This window comes from Globicephala melas, chromosome 7 (assembly GCF_963455315.2).
Source record: "Globicephala melas chromosome 7, mGloMel1.2, whole genome shotgun sequence".
Taxonomy (NCBI): Eukaryota; Metazoa; Chordata; class Mammalia; order Artiodactyla; family Delphinidae; genus Globicephala; species Globicephala melas.
This window is the reverse complement of record NC_083320.1, coordinates 66,150,218-66,164,750: the sequence shown is the minus strand read 5'-3', so window position 1 is coordinate 66,164,750 and position 14,533 is coordinate 66,150,218. Positions and strand designations below refer to the sequence as shown.

Here is a 14,533-nt window from a genome sequence, read left to right as displayed (position 1 = left end):
AGTGTCATATTAAATTTTTCTGAAGGGTAATCTGCAAATTAAAGCAATCCCTTATTCATGTGCAAACTTCCTAAAGGATGTTTTAATGTGATTAGAATGTAAATGAATTGGAATGTTATGTTTTGGCTGCTACCAGCATGGGTACAATTTTTATCTGCTTCATTTCAGAGAAAATGCCATCTCCCTATTTAGCAATTTACCAAAAGTTCTTTGTATTTAGAATACAATTCCCTTGGAGAATCTGTTGATATTTACCCCTAAAACTCTTCAGAATGAAAGAAAAGGAAATACATTTTATACACCAAAAGAAAGGAAGGAAGCAAGGAAGGAAGGAAGGAAGGAAGGAAGGAAGGAAGGAAATAAGTGTTATAGGTGGTATATTCATTCTGAAAAGAGATCTGGAATCCACTTTCTTCATCGTGTTGCTCCTCTGTACTTGGTGTTTTTGTCTCTCTTTTATTTCATCCAGACCTGCTGGGAAACTTTCTCTTGAAGAATATTATTTAAATATATCATGCACTGCAAATTCATATAGGAAGAGAATCAGTGTGAGCTTTTGCTCCTTTCGTGTTTATTAAATGAAGGGACCTCCTAGTCACGCAACTAAGGCAGTGAATGTAACACCTTTCTATGGGCTCCATTTGGAGGACCTTTCATTTCCTGATGTTGAAATCACAGTTTTGTGCTAAAATATGTTAACCAAATTGCTCAACCCAACTTAGTTATTTTCAAGAAATGTTAATTAAATGTTTTGTCACTTAGATGCAGTTTCCTCTCCTTCTACCATTAAAATCATAAAACAACCCTAACATAAGCATATTTGCCTCTTTGGAAGGAGCAATAATCATGTCATTTTGGGAACATTCTTTTATATCTTAGAACAAAATATTCAGTCACTGGCACTCTACATTCATGAAAGATAATGCCTTATATTGGAGGAATGAAACCAATATCATTGGTCATATAAAGTGAGACCCAAGGTAAAAAATGCTCACAACTAAACACAGATACATACTAAAAACATATACACAGGGACTAGAGAGAATTATTTTTTCCTATTATATGTTAATTCTTCAGAAAAGTGTGAGATTTGACTCCTTAGGATAATGGCTTGTTTTTCCTAGTTTCTTAGAAAGAGGTAAGTTAGTTTTCTTATTCTCTGAGTATCATTTTCCAAGTTCCTGTGTAGAGAGGTGTATGAGGGAAAGTGACAATCAGGAATATCATCTACCAGTATTTAAGAGATTTAGCTGGAGTAAGTGTGGTGGAACACAAACTAAGTAGAACTGATGCAAGTGACTTCATTTATTCTCACCCTCACATTATTACACTTTCCAACTTCCTTGAATATGTCTCTGGCCAGAAAACATTGTCTGCTCCCTAAAAGAGTAGTATACTGAATTCCAACACAAGGGGTAGGAAGGGAGAGAAGGATGTGTAGAGACGGTTTGGGTAAGCATTGGTAGAGTGGTTTCAATAGAAACCCATCTATAATTTTATACTGGAGAATGTGTAGTCTTCAAGGGAAAGTTTTCCAATGGGATAGTGATTAAAGGATAAAAAAAGCTCTAAATATCCTTAATGTAAGAACAAAATTGACCAAACATGTGTCTTTGGGGCACTGTTAATATGCTGAGGGGTAGGTCAGCACGACATAAGGGTTCCTTTTGCCATCCCAAGACATATTTAAGACCCTGCTATTTATGGATTATAGAATTTTATAATGTATCTATTATAGAGACAAAAATGATTATCTGATAATATAGTATGATGATAATGGTAGTTTTGATTTTGCCTTCTTCCTTATTAAGAAGAGCAGTTCCTTTCTAATATTAATGTATCACTTTGGCCTTAGGCCTATTCCAAAGTAAGCATAACCATCACTTGCATTGTTTCGATGTTAAGATTTTTCATGTAAAATGACCTAGAGTTCTTTAAGTACAGATTAGGATCCATGTGGAACAAAAGATTGCCATTTGTGGTGACCAAAATAGTTAGATATGGAATATTTGATTTAATCTATATTTGAATTATCTCTTTTTTAAAAAAATTCCAATTTCTTTTATTGACTAAGTTAAGAATATACATTTTCCCCAAAATATATACAATATTTACTAATTACGTTTTCTCAAAAATATATCTTAACTTCATAATGAGAAAAAAAAGTGTGCCTTTGAAAAACTTAACAAGAAGTGATGTTTTCCCTCCCTTTTTCTGTTGTGATTAATTATTTTCAAAAATACTTTTACTTTCTGAAAGAAGGACTATGAGTCTGGCATGTAGATGTTTAACAATAGTTTGGAAAGTAAAAGTTAGAAGTATAATGTTTAAAAACGTGAAGTGAAATACTGTGTGTCTTGAAATTTATTTATTACATCATTAAGCAAAATATGATTCTGCCCTGTTTAACTCCTATGATTATAATTCCCCAGCACTTAGAGGAATCAAGCAGATTTTCAATAGTAAGAGCCCTGTAACATGAAGTTTTCACTAAAAAAAAAAGTTCAGCTAATATTTTCATCTGAAAATAAATGATTGTCAATGCCAGGCATAGCAAATAACAGTTTGTTATTCCTGTTTGATCTCTTGACTATCCTGACATTGAGGGAACATCCATATTTTCTTAAAGGTTGAGTAAGGAAGGGCTGTTCTAACAACATCATTCAGTCCACTTGTCTTCCAGCAAATAAGCACAAATAATAAAAAAGGAACCTAAAAATCTAAATTTTACCAAAGGGAAGAATAGAACTTGAAAATAAAAAACTGGTTCTATTTCTAAGTAGTTAATATATTGGTCTCTTACTCATGTGGCATTTTACAGTGAATGGTGCCTAGATTGGAGAATTTACACATAATCTTTATTTGAAAATTCTTCTTTTAAGTATATGAGTACTAATAATTCCATAAAATGATGTGTATTTGATAATTCTAATTGGTGAATTTGCACTGTAGTTAAAATTAATCATAATTATGACCTTATCTGAAGCTGAAGAGTTTTATATTCTTAATTTGATTCATTTGGTTTTTATTGGCTCTTTATACATTTTAACTGTTTTCGTCAACATATTTTATGATATTATGATATTTGACTCTTATGTGATTTTAAGGAAGTCATTGAATTGATGTTATCAAGAAAGATTTTATAAATCAGAATTTCTTGCCTATATCTCAGGCTTATTGTTTAAAGTAAACTTTTGTTTATAAAATATCCCAACATATGTTTAGCTTCATTCTACATTAATACATAGAAAGATATGAATATAAGAAACCAATACTAAGTTCATGGTCATGAAACATGGGAATCAACAGTATCCCAACACTATCTTGAACCTACGATGTTTAATTACATATCACATCTACTAAATGTTTTAAATTGATAAAGATTGGCTTAACTTGTGGATCATCAAAGAAATTCTCTAGGGAATCCTAGCAAAGTGGGGTACAGAAGACCTAGAGTCCAGCTACTGACTCGGTATGACTTTTGACAAGATGATTAAAGCCACATTTTCTTCTCTAACTAGACACTGGATTGGTTGGTGTTGAGGATTAATGTGTACCCTAGATTTTTTATTTGTAAACCAAATAAAGTTATTCAAGTAATAAATGTGACAGGTAGATCCTGTGCTGTTCCACATCAGGGAAAAGATGGAGGAGGATGAGATATTGCCTTTCCTTAGAGAGGTTTCATTCTTTGCTGGGATTGTAGATCCATGTACATAGAGTAGAAACAGGAAAAACATTGTCAAAATGAGTCAGTTTTAGTTTTCCTGACTCCAGAGTTAAAGTACAGTTTACTTCGTAGTTTCATCATAGGTCTGGTTAATTGGAAGCCTGATGTTTAGACAGCACTTCAGATTCTAAGGGTTGTTGGTCATTACCTACACAATTTAGAATCTTGAAGGATTTGTGTTTCTCTGTACTTACATGAGAATATTATATGAATTCCATTGAATGTAAAAGTAAGTATTAGATAGGAGGTGTTAGAAGTAGTTAGTGGTAGAATAAAATAGTGCATGCATTGGTCATTCATTCATTTACCCAATAAACATCTATTAAACACAAACATTGTGATGGGTGCTAGGGATGCAGAGGTGGCAAAAGCATGATCTTTGCTTCGAAAGATTGTCTGGTGAGATACATCTTCTAGAAAAGCAGAATACTTTTATGTTGTACGTTTGAAAAAGTAATGATTTGACCTTTAAATATATAAATGTTTGGCTTCAATTAAAAAGATATCTATTAACTCTATGTCAGTACTAAGGCACTGCACTAAATGAAAGGCATTGTAGTTGATGTTACAGAGATCCTCTGGAAACTTTTGAACCAAGATTCCCTGGAATGTGTTGTCTGGTGACTTCTCCCAATCACTGTCAAGGACTAGCCTTCATTCTGTTATGAAGAAGTTCATTCATTCATTCATTTTTTAAAAATTGTTGAGTACCTGACGTGTAATATAGCCAGCACTGATGCAGGCTCTGATGCAGTCATTTGCCAATGTGGAGCACCCTGAATAAGGATTCTCATTTACCCCCAGGTCATCCCCCAATCTGTAATTGCAGTGTTATCCTTTTTCCTAAAAGGAATGTTTTCCATTTGTTATTGTGGGCTGTTTGTAGTTAGATTATATATGACCAAGCTTCACTTATTCTGATTACCTATGTCATGTTTCAATATCCAGTAAATGATAAGATCAGTATTTTCAGGTCCCTAATGTGTAACAGCTTTATGTGAATCAGATGGATGGGACTGATAGGTTAATTTAGCCATTTCTTAGTCAATTACATATTTATAAACACAGCTACACTTATCAAAGAAAGAGTCTAATCAAAAGATCAAGGACAGGAAATGAGAAAAAGTCATATAATATTTCATTTAAAACAAAATATATTCAAATTTTAACAGTAAAGATATTATAATTGAGTGTCTAGTATTGTGATATACTTGGTGAGTAGAAAAAGAAATCAACAAACTTCAGGCACCTTATAATATATAATCCTTGATTTAAGTAGTTTGGTTAGATTTAAAAATAATCCTGAACGAGTTCTAATTGAGGATACATATATATTTATGCTTCTATCATTGGTACTGTTAAATTACACACACAAAAGCATTTTCAATCTTACCTATAGCTTATATAAATATTTTTACTTTATCAGCACCACTATGCCAAGGAAATATTTTATATAAAGAAAATTATTTTCAGGAAATAAAGGAACCAGCTTCCTCCGGAAATCCATAGAATCCTTAGCCCAAATATAATGTTTCCAGTACTGACTACAACATCTATTTTAGAGTGGGTTCAACATATTTCAATGTGCATTTTATCATATGCTTACCTCATCCCCTCTATAAAGTAGCTCCTATCAGCTCAGCCATTTCCTAATGTTATGCACTAATGGTAATAACATTGTAACAGGTCCGAGAATGCTGTGGCCCAAACTACTCTGATTCCATGTGGCACTCATACCTGGCCCTGTGTCATTCCTGCAGCATTTGAAGACCAGGTTAAAGACTGGATCCCTTCATTTATACTGATCCCATGAACGACCTGACCTGGCTAAAGTTTGTTGTATTTCAAGATTTAAAACAACTTCTTTCTATTATATTTTTCTTTTGGTGGTATTTGATTTAACCTAAAGGAAAACAAAACAACAACCAAAGATTCATTTCTGCCTTTATTAACCGGAGAGGTAAGAGTGCCAGAGTAACAAGTAGTTTCCAAATGCACAATGAAACACAGGAGTGCATTGGCCAAAGAGAATGCAAAATATCAGCTCTTGCTATAAAGCTAACAATGTGCTGCTCTCTTCAGAATTAGAAAACTATAGAATATATTTAATAACAACAAGTGATATATGTTTTCATGTCAATGAAAAGTGGGTAAATTTAGATTGTTGCTGTTTATGTGCATCTGATCAAATCTTTTCTGCATTTGACATGAAAATACACTCATACAGCTTTTCTTGGTTGGGTCACAATTTTAGAATAAAACAAACTAGACCATTTGCAAACTAATTTACAAAAGCAAGATCACAGACCACAATACTACTCTGGCAGCTTACGTAAGCTCTCTGTATGATTTTATTTCAGAATCTCTGTCTATGCAGGAGCTTAATCAAAAATTATTTAAGTTGTTAGCACCATATTTTTAAAGGAAAAAATTTTGTGGTGCTGTATCTAATCTTGTGACCCCCACTTCTACTAAAGCGGACTGGCATTATGTTTAAGATATTCTTAAATTACAGATCAAGGAAATGAATACAGAAGACTTAAGGGCACGCCCTTGAAATTTTTATATTGTAGATTAAAGAAAATATTTTAAAAGCTTTTCTGTGGAATTGATTTTCAGAAGCTAAATGCAACTAGTTCATCTGAAGGCAGCACTGTTGACATAGGAGCTCCCGCTGAGGGAGAACAACCTGAGGTTGAACCTGAAGAATCTCTGGAACCTGAAGCCTGTTTTACGGAAGGTGAGGAAACAATGTGTGTATGCTCATTAGACTTCTCTGATCTAGCCATCTATTCTCTCCCTCCCGGGCTCGCTCTAATCGTCCATATCTATCCAGCAACTGTTCCTTTACTTGTCTGTTCGTTGCTTTTTCTATATCAAAACACAGATGATTTTTGAAAAGGTAAGATTTAATTTATGTAATCAGATATTCTATTTTTGTGAATCCTGTTCAACTTTAAGAAATGCTGTTAACTGTCTGGGTTTTTTGGTGGCCTTCTAGAATCTTTGATAGGAGAGAAAGCCAAATCATACATCTCTCTCTTTAGCTTTAAAAAAAAAAATTTTAAATCAAAGAAGTAATTTATTGTTTACTGTTTTGTCAGGTCATAATGGGTATGAATTGATTAATGTATATTTCAAACTGCCCATGAATAACAATTACCTGTATCTGTCAAGGTCAAATATTTTTTATTAGCTCTGAATGATACTAGATTGTAGATAATGAAATGCCAAAATATACTGAGCCATATAATACCGGGCTCCATGCCATTGGAGTAATACTAAGAGGATTTTGTGAAGAAAACTAAAATTATGTTATTTGAGGTATGCATCAGTTATCTCTTGAACAATAATGTTGTGTATCAAACCACCCAGAACTTCTTATCATATAACAAAAAAACGTATATTTTTGCTCACAAGCCCATGGCTGGCTAGGTGGTTTTGCTGATCTTGGTTAAGATTAGTCATACGGCTGAGTTCTTAGATGAGACTGCTGCCTGACTCAGCTCCATCCACACACTGGCCCAGGCTTGTTCTCATAGCGAAAGCAAAGGAGCAGGAGAGGAAGCCTAAATGCCAAGCACTTAATCCTCCACTTACATCAGGTTTGCTTCTGTCCTGTTCACCAAAGCAGTCACCAATCCAGATTCAATGTGGGAATGCGCTACATACAAAGAGGCGTAAAAAATTAGTGCAATATTACAGAGTATGAAATTCCTTATATTTCTTATATAAATCACTATTGTAGGTACAGAACTTTTTCTCTAAAGCCCTAGGAATCACTTCATTCTTAACTCATTTTTTTAGTTAACAGCTATTTAACAATTCATACTATGTCTTAGACCCAGATTCAAAAGTAATTGCTTAAGCAAAAGTTTATTTTAATAACAATGACTGTAGTAATGCTATTTAATTACAACTAATTCTAAAAGTGTTTCATTCATTTTCATTTTATTTAAGAACGTTAAAGCAGTTTTAATTTAGACTTAAGCTAACTTTAAAAATATGTGATTATACAAAGTTAGAAATCAAAATTGAGGTCAATAGATTCAAGGCTTTTGCAGATGATTATGTTGCATACACCTATTGCTTTTGGACTTAAATGCATTGGAGAAAACAAATATTTATATATTAATTGTCAATTTTTAAATTATTTCAGAGAAAGAGCTATTTGTTCAGCATAAGTTATGAGGGAAGCCACTTTTCTTCACTATTTCCTCCAAAATTCTGCACACATTTCAGTGACGTTGATTATGAAAAAATTATGACTTCACAAAACATTTAAGTGGTATATCACAAAAATAATTTCTGTAGCATTAGTTATTACTCCTTCCCAGACCATTAGCTTATTTTTAGGGTCACAATATATGCATAATAATATTTATGGTAGTATCAGCATTTGTCTTTTGTGAAGTTAAAAAAAAGCATTTAAGTATGAAATGTCACCAACATAACATTATAGAAAACAAAAATAATACATAGACACCCACCAACCAACTTTAACAATTTGAATATTTTTGTAATATTTGCTTCAGACTTTTTATTTAGGAATAAAACAGATACAGATTTGGCCCCTTTTGTACCCTTTCAGTATCCCATTCCCTTGGTTTTCTCTCAGAAGTGAATCAGTATCCCAAATTTGGCATTTATCCTTCCCACTAATGTTGGTCTTTTTATGTTAAACAGTGTTTTTTCATCCCATATCCTCTTTAGGGGAAAAAAAAACCCTTAAATCCAGTTCCATTTAATTCATTACAACAAATATTTTCAGGGCATGTAATTCTTCTTAATCCTTTGGGAGTCAGAAACGTGAGAAAGATCTTGCCTCAAAGAAACAAGAAATACAATGCTATTTCTTTCTTTCTTGAGAAACTAATAACATTTAAGTGGACTTCATTAAATTTTCATGAAACAAAGGATATGATCTGGCTGACATTATAAAGTAGCATCTGTTAAATATTTATGCATTAAAATATTAAGCTCCTTCAAAATGAGGTTTCCATTTTTCTATTCATTGAAGGAGAGCTCTCTGTCATGGTTAAAACTCTATGTCATGACTCCTCTCTCACACCCCAGCTCCCCAATATACTGTGTGCTGCCAGGTCCTGTCAACTCAGCAGTATCTTTTGATTCCTGACCACTATCACTAGCATTACCCTTGCTTTCACTTTCTTTAATGTTAAGTTGATTGAATCTCATAGACTCTGGACTCCTTTTCCATCTTCTCTCTTCTAGTCATCCACTGCCTTGTGCAGGTAAAGATCATTCTAAATCAGTATTCTTATCAGGTAAATCTCCATAACTCCCAAATAAATCCTTCAATGTTTTCCCCATTATATAGCACATAAAATCTAAGTTCTCTAACTGAATCATTCGAGTCCTTTTGAGATTGGCTTTCAAGTGTCTTTTCTAGTCTTGACTCCCAATTCTCTGCTTCATACAATTTCTAGACTTTTCTATCACCAAGGTTTATTAATATCACTTTTTCTGCATTCCTTTACAGCTCCATGTACTAGACCTGATTCTTACACATCCTTCAAAGTCTATCCCCAAGTCCACTTTTTCTGTAAAGCTCAGTATTAGAAATTTATTTTTTAACATCTTTATTGGAGTATAATTGTTTTACAATGGTGTGTTAGTTTCTGCTCTATAACAAAGTGAATCACCTATACGTATACATATATCCCCATATCTCCTCCCTCTTGCGTCTCCCTCCCAACCTCCCTATCCCACCCCTCTAGGTGGTCACAAAGCACCAAACTGAGCTCCCTGCGCTATGCATCTTCTCCCCACTAGCTGTCTGTTTTACATTTGGTAGTGTATATATGTGCATGCCATTCTCTTACTTCATCCCAGCTAACCCTTCCCCCTCCCCGTGTCCTCAAGTCTGTTCTCTACATGTGCATCTTTATTCCCGTCCTGCCCCTAAGTTCTTCAGAACTTTTTTTTGTTTTAGACTCTCTCTCTCTATATGTTACAATACAGTATTTGTTTTTCTCTTTCTGAGTTACTTCACTGTGTATGACAGATTCTAGGTCTGTCCACCTCACTACAAATAACTCAATTTTGTTTCTTTTTATGGCTGAGTAATATTCCATTATATATATATGTGCCACATCTTCTTTACCCATTCATCTGTCGATGGACACTTAGGTTGCTTCCATATCCTGGCTATTGTAAATAGAGATGCGATGAACATTGTGGTACATGACTTTTTTTGAATTATGGTTTTCTCAGGGTATATGCCCAGTAGTGGGATTGCTGGGTTGTATGGTAGTTCTATTTTTAGTTATTTAAGGACCCTCCATACTGTTCTCCATAGTGGCTGTATCAATTTACATTCCTACCAACAGTGCAGGAGTGTTCCCTTTTCTCCATACCCTCTCCAGAATTTATTGTTTGTAGATTTTTTGATGATGGTCATTCTGACCAGTGTGAGGTGATACCTTATTGAAGTTTTGATTTGCATTTCTCTAATGATTACTGATGTTGAGCATCCTTTCATGTGTTGGTTGACAATCTGTATATCTTCTTTGGAGAAATGTCTATTTAGGTCTTCTGCCCATTTTTGGATTGGATTCTTTGTTTTTTTGATATTGAGCTGCATGAGCTGTTTATATATTTTGGAGATTAATCCTTTTTCCATTGATTCATTTGCAAATATCTTCTCCCATTCTGAGGGTTGTTTTTTTGTCTTGTTTATGGTTTCCTTTGCTGTGCAAAAGCTTTTAAGTTTCATTAGGTCCCATTTGATTATTTTTGTTTTTATTTCCATTTCTCTAGGAGGTAGGTCAAAAAGGATCTTGCTGTGATTTATGTCATAGAGTGTTCTGCCTATGTTTTCCTCTAAGAGTTTTATAGTGTCTGGCCTTAGATTTAGGTCTTTAATCCATTTTGAGTTTATTTTTGCACATGGTGTTAGGAAGTGTTCTAATTTCATTCTTTGACATGTAGCTGTCCAGTTTTCCCAGCACCACTTATTGAAGAGGCTGTTGTTTCTCCATTGTATATTCTTGCCTCCTTTATCAAAGGTAAGGTGACCATATGTGCATGGGTTAATTTCTGGGCTTTCTATCCTGTTCCATTGATCTATATTTCTGTTTTTTTTTTTTCGCCAGTACCATACTGTCTTGATTATTGTAGCTTTGTAGTATAGTTTGAAGTCAGGGAACCTGATTCCTCCAGCTCTGTTTTTCTTTCATAAGATTGCTTTTGCTATTTGGGGTCTTTTGTTTTCCCATACAAATTGTGAAACTTTTTGTTCTAGTTCTGTGGAAAATGCCATTGGTAGTGTGATAGGGATTGCATTGAATCTGTAGATTGCTTTGGGTAGAATAGTCATTTTCACAATATTGATTCTTCCAATCCAAGAACATGGTATATCTCTCCATCTATTTGTATCATCTTTATTTTCTTTCATCAGCGTCTTATAGTTTCCTACATACAGGTCTTTTGTCTCCTTAGGTAGGTTTATTCCTAGGTATTTTATTCTTTTTGTTGCAATGGTAAATGCAAGTGTTTCCATAATTTCTCTTTCAGATTTTTCATCATTAGTGTATAGGAATGCAAGAGATTTCTGTGCATTAATTTTGTATCCTGCTACTTTACCAAATTCATTGATTCGCTCTAGTAGTTTTCTGGTAGCATGTTTAGGATTCTCTATGTATGGGATCATGTCATCTGCAAACAGGGACAGTTTTACTTCTTCTTTAACGTTTTGGATTCCTTTTATTTCTTTTTCCTCTCTGATTGCTGTTTGAAAACTTCCAAAACTATGTTGAATAACAGTGGTGAGAGTGGGCAACCTTGTCTTGTTCCTGATCTTAGTGGAAATGGTTTCAGCTTTTCACCATTGAGAACGATGTTGGCTGTGGGTTTGTCATATATGGCCTTTATTATGTTGAGGTAAGTTCCCTCTATGCCTACTTTCTGGAGGGTTTTTGTCATAAATGGGTGTTGAATTTTGTCAAAAGCTTTTTCTGCATCTATTGAGATGATCATGTGGTTTTTCTCATTCAATTCGTTAATATGGTTTATCACATTGATTGATTAGTGTATATTGAGGAATCCTTGCATTCCTGGGATAAACCCCACTTGATCATGTTGTATGATCCTTTTAATGTGCTGTTGGAGTCTGTTTGCTAGTATTTTATTGAGGATTTTTGCATCTATATTCACCAGTGGTATTGGCCTGTAGTTTTCTTTCTTTGTGACATCTTTATCTGGTTTCGGTATCAGGGTGATGCTGGCCTTGTAGAATGTGTTTGGGAGTGTTCCTCCCTCTGCTATATTTTGGAAGAGTTTGAGAAGGATACGTGTTAGCTCTTCTCTTAATGTTTGATAGAATTCGCCTCTGAAGCCATCTGGTCCTGGGCTTTTGTTTGTTGGAAGATTTTTAATCACAGTTTCAGTTTCAGTGCTTGTGATTTGTCTGTTTATATTTTCTGCTTCTTCCTGGTTCAGTCTCAGAATGTTGTGCTTTTCTAAGAATTTGTCCAGTTCTTCCAGGTTGTCCATTTTATTGGCATATAGTTGCTTGTAGTAATCTCTCATGATCTTTTGTATTTCTGCAGTGTCAGTTGTTACTTCTTCTTTTTCATTTCTAATTCTATTGAGTCTTCTCCCTTTTATTCTTGATGATTCTGGCTAATGGTTTGTTGATTTTGTTTATCTTCTCAAGGAACCATCCTTGAGTTTTATTGATCTTTGCTATCGTTTCCTTCATTTCTTTTTCATTTATTTCTGATCTGATCTTTACGATTTCTTTCCTTGTGCTAACTTTGGGGTTTTTTGTTCTTCTTTGTCTAATTGCTTTAGGTGTAAGGTTAGGTTGTTTATTTGAGATTTTTCTTGTTTCTTGAGGTAGGATCGTATTGCTATAAACTTCCACTTAGAACTTCTTTTGCTGCATCCCATAGATTTTGGGTCATCGGGTTTTCATTGTGATTTGTTTCTAGGTATTTTTTTATTTCCCCTTTGATTTCTTCAGTGATCTCTTGGTTATTTAGTAGCATATTGTTTAGCCTCCATGTGTTTGTATTTTTTACAGATTTTTTCCAGTGACTGATATCTAGTCTCATAGCGTTGTGGTCGGAAAAGATACTTGATAAGATTTCAGTTTTCTTAAATTTACCAAGGCTTGATTTGTGACCCAAGATATGATCTATCCTGAAGAATGTTCCATAAGCACTTGAGAAGAAAGTGTATTCTGTTGATTTTTGATGGAATGTCCTATAAATATCAATTAAGTCCATCTTGTTTAATGTATCATTTAAAGCTTGTGTTTCCTTATTTATTTTCATTTTGGATGATCTGTCCATAGGTGAAAGTGGGGTGTTAAAGTCCCCTACTATGATTGTGTTACTGCCGATGTCCCTTCTTATGGCTGTTAGTATTTGCCTTATGTATTGAGGTGCTCCTATGTTGGGTGCATAAATATTTTCAATTGTTATATCTTCTTCTTGGATTGATCCCTTGATCATTATGTAGTGTCCTTCTTTGTCTCTTGTAATAGTCTTTGTTTTAAAGTGTATTTTGTCTAATATGAGAATTACTACTCCAGCTTTCTTTTGATTTCCATTTGCATGGAATATCTTTTTCCATCCCCTCACTTTCAGTCTGTATGTGTCCCTAGGTCTGAGGTGGGTCTCTTGTAGACAGCATATATACGGGTTTTATTTTTGTATCCATTCAGCCAGTCTGTGTCTTTTGGTGGGAGCATTTAATCCATTTACATTTAAGGTAATTATCAATATGTATGTTCCTATTACCATTTTCTTAATTTTGGGGGTTTATTATTGTAGGTCTTATCCTTCTCTTGTGTTTCTTGCCTAGAGAAGTTCCTTTAGCATTTGTTGTAAAGCTGGTGTCATGGTGCTGAATTCTCTTAGCTTTTGCTTGTCTCTAACGGTTTTAATTTCTCCGTTGAATCTGAATGATATCCTTGCTGGGTAGAGTAATCTTGGTTGTATGTTTTTCCTTTTCATCACTTTCAATATGTCCTGCCACTCCCTTCTGGCTTGCAGAGTTTCTGCTGAAAGATCAGCTGTTAACCTTATGGGGATTCCCTTGTAAAAAATATGGAACACTTCATGAATTTGCCTGTCATCCTTGTGCAGGGGCCATGCTAATCTTCTCTGTATCATTCCAGTGTTTTATATGTGTTGCCAAAGTGAGCGCAGTATTAGAAATTAATCTGCTAGTAAACTCTCACAATACCTATTTTGCTTTCTATAACTGTAATATCTGTGGGCAAATCTCCCCTACTCAAAATACACATTCTTTTTAGAACAAGGCTGTGTTTCACACATTCTAGTTTTATAATTTGTCCAATATAATTCCTTGAATAAACAGTTATTCAATAAATATTTGTTGACAAGCCTTTGATATAGTAGACTGCAAAGGTGTCTATTACATTATTGCTGATAATAGCTAGAGTTAAAGAAACATAAATATTCAATAATAGGTGGTTTGATGACTTGGGAGACTGGGATTGACATATGTACACTAATATGTACAAAATGGATAACTAATAAGAACCTACTGTATAAAAAAATAAATAAAATACAAAAAAATATTCAATAATAGTGGAATCTTTATATAAATTTTGTTTATGTCTGGTAATCTTATTTAGAGAAGCATGTGAAACCTTTCAAAATTCTATTTACTTGTAACAAAAAGGGAAATGTTTATATTATACCATTAAGTTAACTAATTAGAAATCAAATATATATAAAGTCTGTATATGAGTGGAATCATACTCATAGGATAAGGATAGGATGGAAATATCAACTTTTGGTGATT

General features: G+C 33.9%; 1 protein-coding gene and 1 non-coding gene across 8 annotated transcripts in view; one reads left to right on the top strand and one right to left on the bottom strand.

Annotated features, from left to right (window-relative positions):
* The window catches only part of SCN2A (sodium voltage-gated channel alpha subunit 2), a 149,038-nt gene that overhangs the window by 112,003 nt on the left and 22,502 nt on the right, over positions 1-14,533 (top strand). For all 7 annotated transcript variants that reach the window (XM_060302337.1, XM_060302334.1, XM_060302333.1 and 4 more), the window contains one exon: positions 6,350-6,470. In XM_060302337.1, coding sequence (XP_060158320.1) covers positions 6,350-6,470 — 121 coding nt within the window. The remainder of the gene's footprint in view (positions 1-6,349; positions 6,471-14,533) is intronic.
* LOC115851115 (U6 spliceosomal RNA) lies at positions 13,804-13,909 on the bottom strand. The gene has a single exon (XR_004038617.1). It is a non-coding gene; the product is annotated as a U6 spliceosomal RNA (small nuclear RNA).